The sequence below is a fragment of the Phocoena sinus genome, chromosome 21, assembly GCF_008692025.1.
Source record: "Phocoena sinus isolate mPhoSin1 chromosome 21, mPhoSin1.pri, whole genome shotgun sequence".
In the NCBI taxonomy this organism is placed as follows: Eukaryota; Metazoa; Chordata; class Mammalia; order Artiodactyla; family Phocoenidae; genus Phocoena; species Phocoena sinus.
The window spans coordinates 13514438-13533730 of NC_045783.1; the positions used below are offsets into that span (position 1 = coordinate 13514438).

Here is a 19293-nt window from a genome sequence, read left to right on the forward strand (position 1 = left end):
TACCTCCCTCTCATTCAAAACTTGTTTCTTGACAGCCTTCTTTAGTTTGTCGTTAGAGAGGATCAAAATCCAGTTATATCAATTCACACTAATGAGAGACCCTTAATGCCCTCAGAGGCAACAATGTTTTAAAAGGAGGGCATTTATAACTCCTCAAATTAATGTCTAATTGGTATGATTAGTGTAAAGAAACAAAGTGAATGGAAACTGCTAGCAGTCAGGTGAAAATTTAGGGAAATGGACCAACAAACAGGTAAATTAGGGTTGGGGTCTGCCCTCAAGAACGTTCCCCTTAGTCAGGGTCTTCTTTTCACTTGTGATAACGTATAGATTCTCCAAAAGTTCTCTGTTTGTTCTCAGTGATTCCAATGTTGCCCTGCACAGTGCCTGGCACATAGTTAAGTGCTGAATTCTGGTGGTGGATGAACGAGGAAGGCAGAGAGAGAGGGTGGATCCAGGGTGTCAGCCACATGAACAGATGGGGTGTCTGACAGACTACTGCTACTGGATTACTGTCCATACAATGGGATCTGTTAACACTCGTGGAATTTTCTCCTCCTCCTGAATCTTCTCCCCAAGTTCTGTGTTATTTACCGCAATTTACAAAAATTTCTTATTGTCAGCAATATACACCTCTAATTTTGTGTGCATGGTCACCCTGTAAAGCAGATGAAACCTTTGAGCTGTAGAAAGCACTCCCCTCAGTTCTCTAAGCTGAAGCTCCCCACGATGACTTCTGATGCTGCTTTAATACAGAGCAAAAAGCTGGAATTATCAGCCCCCAAAGAAAAGCCAGTTGCCTAGAAAAATCAAAGCCCAGAATCAACACAGTTCACAATATCTGTAACATACTTTCTAAGTGACGTTAATGTCAAACTATGGAAAACAACTCCTTCACCTATCATGCAGCCTCCCTAAGTGTTCTTACTCAATAGTTACATTTACGCTTCCCCTTGTTAGTTCTGGTAAAATATGACCCTACGGGGCCCTGTGACAGATTGCCAAAATAATCCCTGAAGCCCCTCTTCCAGTTTTCCTTCATTCATCAAAACTACAGTGAGCATCTACTACTTGCAAATTCTGGAGAGACATGCAGGAAATAAATCACTGCACATAGGAGGCAGTACTAAGGAAAATATTGCAAACACCCCATAGAATATTTGAACAAGCAGTGCTACAAAGCCCCCCTTGTTCAAAGGAAGCCTTTCAATCTGTGCACTGAATTATTTCCACTTAGGACAGCCTGAAGGTCCCCTCCACCTTTGCTCTTGTCTTTCTAGGCTACCCATTCCTACCTGGCACTTGCCAACTGGTAGCCTTCAGCTGTTAAATACCAAATGGTGGCCTCCAACTTCAGCTAAAGTGGTGTTTCACAAACTTTGAAGGGCACAGGAGTCAACTGGGGATCTGGTTCAAATGCAGGTTCTGATTCTGTTAGGTCAGAGGAGGAGCCTGAGGTTCTGCATTTCTAATGAACTCCCAGGTGACAACTACCCTGCTGGTCTGAGGACCACATTTGAGTAGCAAGTGATTAAGTAAAAAGAACTTCCTTTTTACTGAAAACAAAATACAGCCAACTTCGTAAGGCATCCGATTCTAGAGGCATAGGTGTAATGTTTCAGGACTTCCCGTGAGGAGAGAGAGACTGAAGGCATCGGAGCCATTGGATAGACGGTGGGGCTGGTGCCTAACCGTGGTTTCAGAGCTGCTACCTCATTCAGCAAAAACTCAGGTACTAGATCTAAAAATAGAGTTAGAAAGCAAAGAACTAAACTGGGTCAGAGACAAGAACAAAGGAGATACAGACCAAAATCTGGGGAATCACTCTATTACGGATACAGTTTTCCCAAGTCTCTGGTCTCCTTTCAGATTTGGGGTTTAGATAAAAGCCCACACCTTCAGTGTGTGTCCTCATGGCTGGAGACATCCCCCCACCATCACCTGGCTGCTCTGACAAGCACCGTCTCCTGACACGCACTTCCTGCTGACGTCCTTGCTGAGCTGAGAACACTACTCATGATCAGAGGGAACAGAAGAATTTAGGGTGCTGAGTAAGGAAAAGCCCAGAGAAGTCACCAACCCAACAGGATGTGTGCTGCATGGCTTCTAGGATGGGCACTGGGGGTGACTGGGCACTGAGGGTGACTGCTGTGTTGAGGCTTCTGTACCGGGGTCTGACACAAGCACAGACCTTTTCTTCCTTATGAGAGGACACGCCCCTGAGCCATGTCCTTTTCTGAGTGGTGTTCCCAGCCTCTGGCTCACATCAGTGCCCACAACATGCTGTCATCACTGGACTTGGGAGAAGCAGGAACACGTGGACTGAGGTCCAAGGACACAGTTGATGCCTCTGACAGCGATCACACCAGCCAAAGGCAGCAGGTGTCCTACAGAATGTCTGCCAGTCCTGAATCACAGCATCCCTACTGGGACTCTCCTTGCAGTAACAGAGGAGTAAACTGAGGCCGTCGGCCCTGGAGGTCACACAGCAAATCAACAAACACTTCAGACAGCGGCTTGCTGTGCGCCATTGTCATTCCCGGTTCCCCTCGTGGTACCTCAGATTCTTCGGTGGGAAAATGGGTATCGGACCTGATGCTCTTCTGGGCTTCTTTCAGAGGAAACATCCTACAGTCCCACATTCTGGGATCCTATTCGCTTCAGAAATAGAGTCCAATGTGGGTTCTCTTTGTGCCTTGACCTCCTGGTACTTCAGAAGTACAGGAGAGTCAGCTACTGCTGTGTTTTCTCCATTCTCTGACAAGACTCCTCACATTTCCCCACTTGATAAAATCCCCAGGCCCACTAATGAATCTACAAAGTCTGTGTATTAAGATGGGAGGGAGAGGGAGAGATTTGAAATCACCCAGAACACTTCGTCTTAGAGCAATTTGGCTGAAATGACCAAATACCCACTAGATTTGTTTTCTTTCCATTCATTACCCCTTCCCCATCCCAAGCCCATAAACCCTCAGTTTCTAGAGTTGGAAAGAAACACAAAAGAGTCCATTTTTCAGTGTTTGGAAGCTGTATGTCAAATCTATGTAGCTAAAACATTTTTTAAGTAAAAATAATAATATTAACAATAATAAACATTTTCTGTTTATGATTGCTGTATTCTCCAACAAAGGTCTTCAGATGCCAGGAGTCTAAGTACAGACTACTATTGAATTAGCATCGTCTAATTTCTAAGTAGTCTTACTTCCTAGCTTTCCTTTGATTTTGATGCTAATGTTTGAATCACTTGAAATGGCCATGCTGTTGAGTTAAGGGGCTTCTGAACTTGGAGCCTTTTTTCAGCCTCACACCCCATGGGAGACACTGCTGGCCACCAAGCACTAGGTGATGTCACCTGTGCAAGGGAGCATCTAAAGGCCCCCTATCATTTGCCTAATTTGGGTCGATTTAACAAACCTCAGGCCAAATACTGGGGCTTTTTTTATGGAGAGTGAAGCTTTCTCAGTGATGGGAACAACTATGAAATGAATGAAAATATCACACAACAGCACAAACCCCACAAAACACCACTATGTGAGACCACTGTAGAAGTGATTTCCAGGCAAAGTAAAACCATTCATTGAGTAGGTAAGCCTTCTTTTAGGTGCTCTGCCTATATTTACTTCCTTCATCCCAGTGGCCACCTTGTGACCTGGTAGATACAGTAATTATCTCCAATTTACAGAGGAGGAAACTGAGGCACGGCAGGATTCAGTGAACAGCCTGAAGCCTCACCCAGCTGGTACGTGGTGGAGCTGGAATTTGAACGACTGTTTGGCTCCAGGGACCATAGCTCTTCATTATTCTGCTCTCATTTTGAGTGGAAACTCGGTTACCATCAGGGAACACTTTATCACCATCCTGGGAAGTAGGAGTAAAGGGACGATGACTGTGAGGGTCCCAGCACCCCCTTTCTGGCAGTGTGATTCAAGCCTTCCTGCCGGGAAGACAAAAATAAAACACACCCTTCCCGTCACCTGAATGGGAAAAGGCTTTCCCAGCCTTCCAGAAAGGGCTGCAGACCCAGAGGACCTGGTGAGGATGGCCACCCCTCCACCCCACTTCCCCTCACTTCCCCACCTTCATTTGGGCCCCTCCCCCAAGCCATACGAGGGGACTTGCAGCCCTGGGCAAGATCTGGAGCCCAGCTCCCAAGCAAACACGGGAAATTAAACAGTTTGCACAGAATGAAGTTTGGCCCGTGGAAGGTGCCCGCAGCTGGCGGTTAACACCAGCTGTAAGAGGATCAACTCCTAGTCCGCTGGCTTAAAAAGGGGATAGGGGTGAGAAGTGTGCGCGCTCCCTTTTACCCATTCACGTTAGTTAATTTGGATGATAAGGGTTCGTGTTTAATCCCCTTGTGTGCGAGTGAATATACTGAAATCGACAACCTCTGAGAGGGCACCAGCGGCTGGCAGAGCAACCTGCGGGAGGGTGCGGGTCGTGCCCAATCCGGCGTGAAGCAGAAAAGAAACGTCGAGAGGAGACTGAGAGTACGACGGGGAGGACACCCTAGGGGTGCGTGGTGCGGACCGAGCCCCACACCTCCCAGACTGCAGCAGGTGGGCTGCTCGCGTCCCCGAGGCCCGGCCCGCCAGGCCCGCCTCTGCGCCCTAGGAGCCCCCTAGGTGCCACTGGAGAGCAGGGCTCCCCCCCAGCCACCTCTGCCAAGGACTAACGACACCCAAAGGCAGAGCCCGGGCCCTGCCGTAGTCCAGCAGAGGAGAGAGAGTTTAGGCGAGGTGGGGAGCAGAGAGGGAGGGAAAGATGTGTCAGGAGAGGTCTCGGTTGTTCTCAAATGCAACAAATTAGAAAAAGGTGAGAGCTCAGCGGCTCCGGAGCAGGTCATAGAACAAAAAGCATTTTTACAGTTTCCATCTGCAAGAAACCTGGCCCCCACGCACAGCCCGCAAGCCTGGAGCCCCCAGAACGCGGGTTCCGGCGCAGCAAGTGACAGCGAGGCCTGGCGGTCGGGGAGGAGGCCCCCGGCTGCTGGGCCCGGCTGCCCGCAGAGGCGCAGGCGGAGCAGAGCTCCCAGCCGCCGCCGCCGCCCCCCTCCTGCCCCTCGCGCCAGTCCAGCAAATTTCCTCCCTCCTTTCGGTTCGTGCCTTCCCTCCCTCCTCCTCCCCCGATATATTCGCTCTCTAAAACCATAAAAAAGAGATCAACCTCCCTAACTTCACGGAGCCCTTTTCAGTGACAAATATTGATGCCCAAAGTGTCTGCGCTCTCCCGCCCCCAAACTTTAAGGCGCCCGCGAAAGGGAGACATAAAAAGTTAACAATGCTGTGAAAATATGTTTGCAGAAAATAGACAATCGTTGGATTAAACGTATTCAAGTATGAAATAATGCCTTTTTGTGTCAAAACTTGGGCGATGGGCGGGTACAAAAGTTCCCTGTGGCAGCTACTTGCTCCCTTTGTGAGCCGTGCGCTTTGGCGTCTCCACTTGGGCGCATTACTTAGAGCCCTCTAAGCGCGATTGTTTCTCCCTTTCTAATGACATTTACCGGATCAAAACATGCTGTTAATTCGATCAGAAGGCTTCACCCTCTCTGACAAAGCCACAATAATTTCTCCTGAAGTTTGTTAAATTGACCAAAATTAGGCAAATGAATAGGGGTCTGTAGGCGCCCCCTCTCGCAGGTGACGTCGCATAATGCTCGCCTGGGCCAGCTGCATTCCCCCTTTTCTTCTCAGCCCACTCTTCGTGTTGCCCCCCAATCCTCCCACCACCCCCCTCACACACACACACACACACGCACACACACTCACACACACGCCTGCCTGTCTTTCCTCCCCCACCCTCTGGCATTATTAAAATTTAGCCCAACGAAACTATTCATACTTTTCAATGGACATTTTCCTTATAGGATAATAGGCTACAAATTGAGCCTCTTCCCCCCGCGAGGAGAGAGCCCGAGGGGGGGAGAAAAGAAAGGCGGCGATGTGGTCAGGGAGTAGGGGGGAGCGTCGCGTGCCAAAGACCTGCGGGAGGGGCGAGGCGAGGCGGGAGCCTCTTGTGCCCGCCGCAGCCCCACACCTGCCGGGATGTCCGGACAAATAAAGCGGTGTAAACAAAAAGGGGGGAGATGGACGTGTCACCAAGTCGTGTGAGAAAAGCCTGGGAACAAACGGGGCGCCTCCGTCTCCAAGAGCTCTCCCTTGAACCCGGCGGAACAGCCTATTAAAGGCTTACTTAATTACTTTAATGACTCTGGACAGGCTTTAAAACGCACTCGGCGCTGAGACTGCGGGCTTGCTGGGATTTGTAAACAGGCAATCGTGTGAGACTCAGCGGTGGGACTAAAGGAGGCGACACTGTTTTGTGAGGGTCCTCGCCCCCCGGCGCCCGCGGCCGCTGCGCCCCTGCGCTCGCTCGTCCGCCGGCGCAGGTTTACCGCCTCCTTCCCGCCCCGGCTGTTGCCATGCTAATGTTATTCCCCCCCCCGGTCACGTGTCCTTTGAAGGGCCACGTGGATTAACAAAGCTGATCTGCCCCCAGCTCGCCCCCCTCGGCTGCTAATTTTTTTTTTCTTAACTTTAAAAAAAAAACTGATCTTGAATGCATGCATCCCCCAAACGCAGCTCCCCTAATCCTATGGAATAATTCAAGTCGTGAATGCACTTGGAGCCCTGGATGACCGCTTTATAAGGCAGCCCCTGGTAGTTGGGAGGCTGCAGTCTACCTGGGACACTCGAGGAGGCACACGAGGCGAAAAGTGGACGGGTGCCTCGCGCCACCGCCTCTCCCGAGGGCGCGTACTGACCAGAATGTCAGGAAAGCTCAAGGAACGCAAAGTGAGTCGGCTGAGCCCAGATGGCTCTTGCGCCAACAGGGTGGGGGCGTCTGACGCCCGCAGCACCACCTGGCTGGACCGACGGGCAGGGACATTATCACACGGGACTTATGGAGAGTAATCCTGAGTGGTTTGAGAAGGGGATGAGGATAGAGGGAGGGGACGCCTCAGTCAGGGAGGAGCCCACGCCTGGAGGCTGGTGGCCACCTCCCCACTGCCCTGCTGCTCAGCACGGCGGTGTGGCCCAGCGGACGCTGGAAAGGGAGCGCACCAGCGCGGGTGTGAGAAGGCAGAGCTTATGTGACCCACTGTGGAGGGACAGGGGCCTGGGGCGAGTCCCTGGGCAGCGCTGAGGGCTGGGAGACAGCTGTGCCAGCCGTGCCTTTCACGACTCTCTGGGCAAAGCCATCCTAAACGTACAAACCTCTGTTCGCAGAGAACCCCCGTTTCCCACAAAGTGATAGAAAAGCGGAGGAGAGACCGGATTAACCGCTGTTTGAACGAGCTGGGCAAGACGGTGCCCATGGCCCTGGCGAAGCAGGTAACGTCGGCGGCCGAGAAAACGGTGCTGGCGCTGGGGATCCTCTGCCGCCACTCTCGGCAGTGATGCCGGGAGTCTGGAGCCTGAGAGGGCCTTGCACGTGTGGGCTCCCTTCCCGGGTGCCTGAGCGCTGAGTGAGCCCCGGGCGGCCCTCGCGCAGATCCACAGCAGCGCCCCACTCGCTGGTCCTCTCCGGATAAAACCTTGCACCCAGCCTGCCCGGGTTGGCCGGCACCCGCTGGGCCGCTTCGAGGAGCCCTTCCTCCTTTTGCAGAGTTCCGGGAAGCTGGAGAAGGCGGAGATCCTCGAGATGACCGTTCAGTACCTGAGAGCCCTGCACTCCGCTGATTTTCCCCGGGGAAGGGAAAAAGGTGGGCGCGGGTTGCGCAAAGGGGAACCTGGACAGGGACCGTGCGCCACACGGAGACCTGGGGGCGGGAGTGGGAGTGAAGCGGCGCTCGCTAGAGGTCTCTCGCTCTCTGGATGCTGCCGGGGCGGGGGCGGGGGCGGGGTGGAGGTGGGAGCGGACTCCTGTGAAAGCTAGGGGGACTGGAGCACAGGTGTCTGGGGATAGAGGTTCCGCGGCCTCCTCTCAGGTGGGGAGGGTGGGGTCAGACTCTTAAGGAAAAGGAAGTCGCTAGCTGGCGTTTTTCCAGTCTCCAGAGTAACAAGAGGAGAGGGCGGGCGTCCAACGGAAACTCCGGCCAGGAAACATGATGGGAGGTGCTTGGCCCCCGCCTCGCGCTCCCGGTCGGAAAGGGCGCTCACAGTTTTTTTCTTTCTACGGTTTTTCTCGCCCCTCCAGCAGAACTGCTAGCGGAGTTTGCCAACTACTTCCACTACGGCTACCACGAGTGCATGAAGAACCTGGTGCATTACCTCACCACCGTCGAGAGGATGGAGACCAAGGACACCAAGTACGCGCGCATCCTCGCCTTCTTGCAGTCCAAGGCCCGCTTGGGCGCCGAGCCCGCCTTCCAGCCGCTGGGTTCGCTCCCGGAGCCGGATTTCTCTTATCAGCTGCACCCAGCGGGGCCCGAGTTCGCAGGCCATAGCCCTGGTGAGGCGTCCGTGTTCCCGCAGGGCGCGGCCCCAGGGTCCTTCCCCTGGCCACACGGCGCGGCCCGCAGCCCGGCGCTGCCCTACCTGCCCAGTGCGCCCGTGCCTCTTCCGAGCCCTGCGCAGCAGCACAGCCCCTTCCTGACGCCCGTGCAGGGCCTGGACCGGCATTACCTCAACCTGATCGGCCACGCCCACCCCAACGCCCTTAACCTGCACACGCCCCAGCACCCCGCGGTGCTCTGACGCCGACTCGCCCACAGATTTCTTTGCGCTTCGGGCGCTGCCTGGGAGAAATACTGTATATTGTACAAGTGTAAATACGGTGCCAACAAAAGAGCTGGGTGGGGGAAGGCCAAAAGCGAAAGAGTCTTCTGAAGGATCTCCCCCTTGGCAATAAACGTTTTCTGAAGGTACCAGAAAGATGGATTTCTTGTTACCTTCTGCTCTTCCAAAACCCACCCCCTCCGAGGTGTCTCGGGCGCAAGGCTGATAGGGGCCAAGGTGACGGCCCTCAATAGTCTGGGTGGGGAAGGGGGCGGGTCGCTGCGGTGTCTGAGGAGGCGGGGAGGCTAAGTGGAGGGGTCGCTTCCAGGCTGAATTCGCGTTTCCCCCGGGGCTCCAGACCCGCAAGTGCCTCGGGCGCACCTTGGGCATTTGCCTGGGGGAAGGGCAGACTCAAGGAACAGGGCCCTCAGCTCTCAGAAAATACAAATCGAAGGACCCTCCCCTAGCTGGCTTTGGCGGACTTTCGCCAGTTCCGACCTGGGCGCCCTTCCCTAACCCGGGACGAGGCCCCGGACACGCGCGCACCACATGCCCGCTGGTCTGGAGCGCGCCGAAACTCAGACCATCGGGATGCGTGACTAGGTTTACGGCCTCAACCTGTCTGGTAAAAAATATGTAGAGGAGGTAGCTTCCGAGTGTGGCTTAGAAACAACAGACGATGAAGTTTATCTTCGAATGACAACTACTCGTCGGCACCAAAGGGTTCGGGAAGCTGGAGTTGCCTTTGGCGCACAAATCAGCTCAGCTTAGGGGCCGCTGGGCAATCTGGTGAGAGGCCGGCGGCGACCGGGTTGGGAGACGTGCTCCCCCGAAAGGATTGTTCCCTCTGCCCACACCCACATCCGGCCACTGGTGCGGCGTTGAGACGCTGGGTTCTTGGGCCTGCTGAGAAAGGCTTCTCCACCTTTTCCTGGGGGAGGGGGATTTTAACCTTCTCGCTCCACCCAGAACATAGGAACGTTTTTGCGGTCTAGGGAAGACTTGGCTAGTGATCTGTAAGGGGCTTGTAGTTTTCAACAATTCGATCTGTCTTACCCACAAAACAGCAATACATTTAAAATAACAAGCTGAAATCAGGTTTTTCTAGGACCCAGAGAGCAAAATAAGCCTCGCTGTTGTTCTATGTTAACTGATAAAATGAACAAGGTAACCAACCCTTGTCTTTGTGAGAATTTAAAATTTTTCCTTCATTGATTTTTTTTTCTTTGTCTTTTCTTTCTGTTCCCGTTCCCTTTGATGCCCTTTAAATAACTCAAAATTAGGTAGCAGGTTTTCCAGTTTCCTGAGGCCATTTAGCTGAACTATGATTATTTGTTGCCGCTCAGGTTAGCTGGAGTGCAATAAATTAACTTATTCCATTTCTGTGGACAGGGCTTAAGGGAGCTCTGACCTAGACTGTTTACTGAGGTCATGGAGGAAGATGGCCTACAATTTATAAACCCTCAAACTTGATTACAGAGACAGGACCAAAAATACCCCCCCCCCCCACACACACAGCCACTTCACTATGTTGTCCATAAAGTGAAACTTAAATCTTAAATGTGTATGTTTTGGGGGCAGGGAGAATCTATAAACTTTAGAAAAAGTCTTTCAAGTAAAGGGTTCTTGCCCTTACATGCACTATATATCACTACAATACTTATCTATAAAATGTGAGATGCAAACAAGTATCTCCTCCCTTATGAAATGATATAGTTGGAGCATGAAAGTCAGTGTAAGGTCAGGAGGCCACTGGGTAACAAATATATATTGAGCAATATGGGATGAAAACAAATTATGCAGAAATGGGAGAATGCATGGTGCCTATTATTGGAACACATGTCTTACACCCATTTTTATCAGCGCTGGATACAGAATATGAAGGAAGGCCTTTCAGCCTTTTTTTCTCTGAGCATTAAGCCAATCTGAATTCCCTTTGGCAGTGAAGCATTAAAGATATAGTGTTACCCTGGAAATATAAATTATTAATATATTCAGCATTTTTGTCACTTCTCAACTGTTAACCAAATTAGACAAAACTTTCTTTTGCTAAGTAGATTTTCTCTTTGGGATTAGCTTTGGGAAAGCACAGGGCCACCATAGTAAAAACTTTGGTCATTTACATATAATTTTGCAAACTTCCACTGGCCCATGACAGTCTTTGTACCTCAAATGTTGGTATTCTTGATTTTTTTTTTTTTCTTTCTCATTTAACTGTGGAGGATAAAACCCTGCTTTGGATTTACAATGACTTTAGGATAAAAGTCTCCCTCCCCTTTCTCTCCCTCCCCCTTTCTGTGTGTGTGTGTGTGTGTGTGTGTGTGTGTGTTGTGTCTTTTTCTGAAACCTTCTTCCAAAGTTCCAATTCTCCAGGCTTGGCGAAAAGTCAAACTTTGCAGAAGATTAAAAATGTCACTACAAAATGGAATCGACTTAAATCACATTGTGACTTTAATGTGTTCTTCCTGTACTTTCTCTGACAACACATTACTTCCAGCCTCTCTGTCCCAAGCCCCCCACCTACTCCCCCCTCTGTCTGAGACTCTTATGCCCAATCCCTCCACTCTTTCTTTTAAGTAAGTTGTATAGTAATGGTTTCCAAGAGAGGCTCAACCAAACCCAGAAATAACAAAAAACAAAAAACAGTGGGTTTGGCTGGAGGTGACCCATTGTGATACTTCTGAAAGGGGCAACCCCTTGTTTCTTGGGCTTCATCCTTGAATGGGCAAGAATAAAAATAATCATCCCCATGAAATCAAAGGTTTTCTCTAGAGGCTTGAGGAACAAAGCTGATGGCTGGTGCTTTGGTTCAGTCCCTGTGGCTCTGTAGGGCTACAACTAGGAGCTTCTTGGCCCTCCAGACACCCCAGCGAAAAGGCGGTAATACAGAGCTCACTTGTGCTTCCAAGCGTTATTGAACAAACACAGCCATGTACCAGTGGGGGCCCTGCAGTCTGGCCTGCTAGATACCAGACAAGGAAGGTAGAAGAGCAGCTATGCAAGTGCCTACCTGACCCCACAAAGCACGGAATTCCTAGGAACCTGGTAATGGGTATCTGCATAGAGTAACACACCAAGAAAAGTAAGGCAAGATGGGGCATGTAGTAGGAGCTCAATAAACATGTGTGGCATGACATCATAGTACTGAGTCTCTTGGATTCTACATCTCGCCTAGACCTCTTGTTTCTGGCCCTTAGTCCCCTCCCCACTTCAGTAGAGACCAGAAAGTACTTGTATACCCACCCAGAAATCTGTGGAGCAACCTACACACATTCTGAGGGTTTTCAGACAGACCAACGTCCCTGCCTTTGCCTAGAAATTCTACCTTGTGGTCTGGCAGCAGGAGACACACTTGGCCTGCTTGGTTAAGGCAGTTAACGCTTCCTGAAGGCCCAGCTAAATGAAGACGCCAAATCCAGGATTTGAGTTCAAAACTAGCCTGATGAGGGTTCTGCTCCTTTCACACGGGAAAGAGCCAAGACTGGGCTGAGTCGACTCCACCCTCCTCTTTTCTGCACCATTGGCTGTTCAGACCCCACCTGGAACTGCATTCCAGCTCTGCTTCTTACAATTCTGGGCAAATTGCTAAGCCACTCTGCATCTGTTTCCTCATCTATAAAATAGAGATATTAAAGGTGCATATACCTCTTAGAGTTGCTAAGAGGATTAAATGAACTGGTACACTCAAAGCACTCTAGACAGTGTGTGGCCCACAGTGAATGTTCAATAAATGTTAGCTATTATAATAATTATCTATTCCTCCCCCCTGCAAGTGTCAGATCCTTGGGACCACCTCAAACTGAAAACTAAAACGTCAAGGCACATGATGAAAAAATCTTGAGCCCCAGGGCTCTTTCTTAAACCCCAAGGCTTATTCTGAAACAAGGCAATATTCTTCATTTAGGGCAAGTGGGGGTAGGAAGCTCAAATTCCATCCCATGGTCATTTTGAGGCCTATGAGCCCCATTCCGAGTTATGATTGGTACTCGGGGCCCCTAATAACCTTGGAATGCTATCTCTTATGCTCTTTCAAATACAGAAATCTAGCTTTATGTTATTTTGTTACAGCTCTTATACCCACATTCCCACATTCTCTCTCAAAGTACATATTCTAATGCCTATTATTAACATACAAACTTGGCTGTTGCAGATTCTTTTCTGGATCATGGAGTAAATAAATAAACTAATTCAATATTCCTTAAATACACTTTCTCTGGCAGCTTTATGTTCCTCTCAGCATCTCCCCCATTTTTTCCCATTCAAGTCTTCTGTCCATCCTATTTGTCACCTGTCTGCCCCAATGCTGGCTCCAGACCCACCCCCTGATGCAGGTGAAGGCAGTGCTGCAGACCCCCAGCTGCCTGGGTCCCGACCCCTCACTCTCACTCCCTTTCTCACTTGGCCTTCGTTTCTCACGCTCTCTGGTTTTCTGATTGCTCGGCTCCCAATATCCGCTTCTCCATGCACCCACGGCCTGGGGTAAGAATGATCTCTGCGTGTGTGTGTCCACATGAAGAGGTATCACTGGGGTAACACTCCCAACCTCTCTCAGCAGCCCTTTCACATTCTTCAGCTACCCCACTGGAGGGTTTAAAAGGTGGACCCGAGCACACTCACCTCAGCCCCTTTATCTTTGGGCGCCAACCTGCCCACAGGAAGCAAGCAAGCGTTCCCATCTAAGCTGGCTGGAAGATTTAGAGCTCTTCCTATGCTTTTGATGGCTAAGTTTAATTCTAAGGTGAAGTGTTACAAGCCCACTCTCCACACGCAGATGTCACATCCTCCAGTCAGTCTCAAAACAGACATTTTTTTTTCTCCACCTGACATCCCATATCCATATCCTAAATGATTCTGAGCACAGGTAAGAGGGAAAAAAAAGACATTTATTTATTGGATGCCCTAAAACCCCAGAACCTGGGTGCCTATATGTGTGCAGCCAGGAAGGCAGATATACATATATGCCTGTGTGCGTTGAGCAGTGTAGGCACAAGAGTGTTCGCATGTGTGTGCACAGGTGGCTGCTGTGTCCACAAGTGTGCGTGGAAAGACGAGCTGGGACCAGAGAAAAGACCACTGAAGAGAGTGGCTAGATTAGAGCTTGAGGGACCCAACTATTTCTGGCTCACTTGGAAGATAAGAAGCAACCATTATGAAGGACTGCAAATCTGTCCCATTATAATCTCTGACAAACCCTCTATATATTGGGAAGAGCTGCAGCAAAGCAGGAGAGAGGCAGTAGACAGTGTTATGCTGAATGGGGGCGTGGGAGATAACAGGAAAGTTACCAAAACCACAGACGATGGGGGTGGGAAACTTGAGCAGGAATTCTGGGCTGAGCTATAAAGAGAGGGTGTGAGGAAAAAGAACCCCAAGGGAAATGGGAACCTGAGTATTTTTTGCTATTCCCACCTAGCCTCATTTATTATGTTTAGCTTAAAAGCAAGAGTCAGTAAAACATACTAGTTAAAGCTTTATAAATATGATGAAACATTCTTGGTACAATATTTCTAGGAGCCCTTTTGCAATGTTTGATGAAACAAAAAGCAAGCCTCCTCTATGGCTGTTTTGTCATAGGTATATCAGTAGATATACCTTCCACAATAAAAGACTTTCATCTCCATCCACTAAGGACAGAACTTTATTTTTTACATAAACATGATTTCTATTTTATATTTATGCCAGGCTATATAAATCTGTGATCTAGCCCTATTATTCTTTCTAAATATAACCTAAAGTATAATTAGTGAAGAAAATAATTGCTATAAAGACATGGAGAGGATGCACACAAGTTTTAGGACTACAAGTTACGACTCATCTCTCTACTTTTTTGATGTATTGTGTGCCATGTATGTGGCACACCTACAACTGCAAGCTGTCTAGCCTCAGCAATACTGGGGGGGAAGTCCGGGAAGTCAATTCTGGGTACTTGGAGAAGCGGTTTGGAAAAAGTCAAATTGAAGGGAGGGTCATTTGCAAATATATATTCTGGCCACAAGCCACAAGAAATAAATTTGTGAAAGTTTGAAAAATTCCTAATTTCACAAACCCCTCCTACTGTGATGTACAGTAAAGAGGCAGACATGAATACCATTGAACCCTATCTGACTTACATGACAGCCCACTCAAAAAGACAAGAGCAGGGGCTTCCTTGGTGGCACAGTGGTTGAGAGTCCGCCTGCCGATGCAGGGGACACGGGTTCATGCCCTGGTCTGGGAGGATCCCACATGCCACGGAGCGGCTGGGCCCGTGAGCCATGGCCGCTGAGCCTGCGCGTCCGGAGCCTGTGCTCCACAACGGGAGAGGCCACAACAGTGAGAGGCCCGCGTACCGCAAAAAAAAAAAAAAAAAAAAAAAAGACCAGGGTAATGTGGATACTGTCAAATTAGAACTGAATAATAACTATCATGACCCTGAACCCTAGGCTGATGATGGCCCAAACATGTATGGTGAGGGGGGGCTGCAGGGGAAGGAATTTCACTGCTATATCATTAATTTCAGAGGGAAGAAGGTAAGAATTTCTTAGAATACTATAAAAAAATGGAAAGATAATTTCTAAAACTACTGAAAGTAGCATTGTGTTGTCTGTTTCCTCGTCATGAAGAGAACATGTATCAGTGAGACAATACTTTCAAATCTTTTCAATTATGTATTACAGAAAGAGACACCGTGAAAGCTGAATATGCTTTGGAGATAAGGGAGTTTACGAAACAGTAATTTCCAAGAAGCATCAAATGACTTGCTATGAGGACAGGAACCAAGTGATGTGGGTAACAAGAATACAGGATGAGTTTATGTTGCACTTGATGGTGGATTTTTGGGTATCAAGTGTTTGCTATTGTTAGCAAGCTTCTTCCAAAACAAATCTGTAGTCTATTTTTCCATATAACTCCCAGTCATACTTTGATAAAGCTCATCTTCACTAAGGAGGAAGTTGTAGAACTTAAGAACTGATTTGAATTCTGCCAAGGAAAGGTAGCCACTACTATCAACACCCAGTTTCTTTCGTTTTTTTGAATTTTATTTATTTTTTTATAGAGCAGGTTCTCATTAGTCATCAATTTTATACACATAGTGTATACATATCAATCTCAATCTCCCAATTCATCACACGCCCACCCCCACCCCCCACCGCTTTCCCCCTTTGGTGTCCATATGCTTGTTCTCTATATCTGTGTCTCTATTTCTGCCCTGCAAACCAGTTCATCTGTACCATTTTTCTAGGTTCCACATATATGTGTTAATATATTTGTTTTTCTCTTTCTGACTTACTTCACTCTGTATGACAGTCTCTAGATCCATCCATGTCTCTACAAATGACCCAATTTCGTTCCTTTTTATGGCTGAGTAATATTCCATTGTATATATGTACCACATCTTCTTTAACCATTCATCTGTCGAAGGACACTTAGGTTGCTTCTATGTCCTGGTTATTGTAAATAGCGCTGCAGTGAACATTGTGGTACATGACTCTTTTTGAATTATGGTTTTCTCAGGGTATATGCCCAGTACTGGGATTGCTGGGTCGTATGGCAGTTCTATTCTTTTTTTTTTTTTTTTTTTTTTCAGTACGCGGGCTTCTCACTGCTGTGGCCTCTCCCGTTGCGGAGCACAGGCTCCAGATGCACAGGCTCAGTGGCCATGGCTCATAGGCCCAGCCACTCCGCGGCATGTGGGATCTTCCCGGACCAGGGCACGAAACCACGTCCCCTGCATTGGCAGGCAGACTCTCAACCACTGTGCCACCAGGGAAGCCCCTATTTTTAGTTTTAGTTTTTAGTTTTTTAAGCCCCTATTTTAAGTAAGGAACCTCCATACTGTTCTCCATAGTGGCTGTATCAATTTACATTCCCACCCACAGTGCAAGAGGGTTCCCTTTTCTCCACACCCTCTCCAGCATTTGTTGTTTGTAGATTTTCTGATGATGCCCATTCTAACCAGCATGAGGTGATACCTCATTGTAGTTTTGATTTGCATTTCTCTAATAATTAGTGATGTTGAGCAGCTTTTCATGTGCCTCTTGGTCATCTGTATGTCTTCTTTGGAGAAATGTCTATTTAGGTCTTCTGCCCATTTTTCAATTGGGTTGTTTGTTTTTTTTAATATTGAAAAGCCCTCTGTAGGCTCTTCCAGTCACACTGGATTACAGAAGAGAAAATTATTGGACAAATAAATTCTTCCTCCCCCAATATATAAAAATATCAAAACATAAATGTTTCCTCCCTTTGCTTCTCCCCTTTTTTCCCTACCCAGCCCCTTCCTGCCCAATCACCAACTTTTCTTCTCTTATGGGGTAGGATACAGTTATCCTGAAGGTTTTTTTTTTTTTTTTGAGGTACGCGGGCCTCTCACTGTTGTGGCCTCTCCCGTTGCGGAGCGACAGGCTCCAGACGCGCAGGCTCAGCGGCCATGGCTCATGGGCACAGCCGTTCCGCAGCATGTGGGATCTTCCTGGACCGGGGCACGAACCCATGTCCCCTGCATCGGCAGGCGGACTCTCAACCACTGCACCACCAGGGAAGCCCCTGAAGGTTTCTTTTGAGGCTCTTAATCTAGGCAAAACCATGTCATGCAATAGAAGGAAACCACTAAGGCCTTATTTCCAGATCTATCCTCACCTCCGGACAGACTCACAATCTGTCTCTCCTTGATTCACCACTATCCCTTGACCAGCCTCTCACCCTTCTCCTAACTCCACATCCAAACAGACATCAAGACTTGTGGATTTTACCTTATATCTCTTGATCCATTCATTTCTATTTCTTCTGCCACAGCCAAAAACCAGGCTGTCAGTGACCCTTTTCAACTTCCCACCAATCTCATAAGCGTCCATTTTTGCTTCCTCTAATTGCTTTTCAGCATATCAACCAGACCGTTTTTCTAAAACACAAATCTAAAATTCCCCTGTTTAGAATTATTCAATGCCTGCCTGCTCTTACTCTCAGGAAAAAGTCCAAGTTCCTTGTCAGCCTTCCCACTGTGGCCCCTGCACACTTCTCAGGCCTCATTGCTTGACAGTAACTACCCCACATGCAACGTCAGGCACACAGACACTGATTGATCAGGCCCGGTGACACGGATTCACACCCCGGGCTATCGTGAATGCTGGTTTTCAAAGGCAAAGAGAAGTTCAGAATACCTTTTCCCTTAGGCGACTGATCAGCACTCTCAAAGCTGCTGACTCTTCTCTAATGAAAAGTTGATTTCATTCTCACGTGAAGGGAAATGCATAGTTGCAGCAGCCTTGTGCCCATTCACACAAATCTGCCTCTTAAATGGCTTCAGAAATTCTTGGTACGAAACACTGACAAAATTAGCTGACCCTTGAACAACACGGGTTTGAACTGCTTGGGTCCACTTATACACGGATATTTTCAATAAACACGTACTACAGTATGACACGATCTACCGCTGACTGAATTCAAGGATGCGGGACTGCGGTTATGGAAGCCGCCTGTAAAGTTGGATGTGGATTTTTTACTGCATTGAGGGTCAGCGGCCCTAACTTCCAAGTTGTTCAAGGGTCAACTGCACATGAAATCTATGTTCTGGTCTATTTTTTCTGGACTTTTATAATCAAACAATATCATTATTTGACATTAAATACTATCAACAGGCAAGGTGATTAAGAACATGGGCTCTGGAGCTAAGCTGCTAAGTCCTGGTTCTGCCATTTTCTGATTATATGACCTTGAAAATTATTGGACAACTCTGGGCTTCAGTTCCCATCATTAAATGGAATGATAGTACCCATCCCATAGGGTTAATGGGAGGATTAAGAGAGTTAAGAGCAGTGTCTGGCCAGTGGTCTGTACCCAGTAACTTAGCTAGCATGACTAAAATCTGCATGAGGTTGCTGTATAAACTAAACCAATTTCCTTTGAAACTGCTGACCTATTTACAATATTGAATTTTTGAAATAATGGTTTTTATTTTGTCAATTCATTGCCCCTCCCCTTTTTTAAAACCAGTCTTAATCTGAGTGTTTTCTTCTCTGCATCAGAAAAGACATGGAAGAAAGGTATTGATAGAAAGAGATCTCTTTTTTAGGAAGGGATTTGCTAGGGATCACGTACAGGGGCAACTCCAGAAGTTCTAAATAGACTTCAGAGCAGCTACCTGGTTGGAAGAGCTCTAGAGGATTTGTCTTAAGGCTGCAAACACAGTCTGAGGTGGCCTTAGTCGGGTTAATGGAAATCAAGAGGGAGCTAAGGTCCCCCAAATGTGTTCCTGGATGTCTCCCCTGACCTGGCCCAGTGTTAGGGGCTTTCACACACGGTTACACCATTTACTCTCCACAAACACGTCTGCAGTAGGAAATGTTACCCTCAATGTTCAGATGAGGCCTAACTCAGAGAGTTTGTTGAAAGTCACATAACTATTTTGTGGCAGAGCTAGGATTTGAACTATAATATGTTTGCTTCCCAGTCCATTGCCCTTTCCTCTATGCAATAGCTGTCACAATCAGGAACACTTTCACTCTTTCTTGGAACTGCATGATTTAGATCTAAGTTTAGGAATACTCTTCTTGTGTAAAGTTGTAGTCCTCCAGGACCTCAAAACTGGGCAGTTGGATGTTTCTAAAATTCAGGTTTAAAAAAAGAATGTAACTTTAAAAAACTAATGGGAATA

General features: G+C 48.2%; 1 protein-coding gene across 2 annotated transcripts; it reads left to right on the forward strand.

Annotated features, from left to right (window-relative positions):
- The first annotated feature begins 6689 nt into the window (after positions 1-6689).
- Positions 6690-8673, forward strand: HELT (helt bHLH transcription factor). Of its 2 annotated transcripts, none has more exons than XM_032618620.1 (4): positions 6690-6797; positions 7233-7337; positions 7612-7708; positions 8143-8673. In XM_032618620.1, the coding sequence occupies exons 1-4, from the start codon at positions 6771-6773 to the stop codon at positions 8640-8642; spliced, it is 729 nt and encodes a 242-aa protein (XP_032474511.1). In that variant the 5' UTR covers positions 6690-6770; the 3' UTR covers positions 8643-8673. The 2 variants fall into 2 exon arrangements, with proteins under 2 accessions (XP_032474511.1, XP_032474512.1); XM_032618621.1 differs by having other exon boundaries at positions 8146-8673.
- Positions 8674-19293: the final 10620 nt, after the last annotated feature.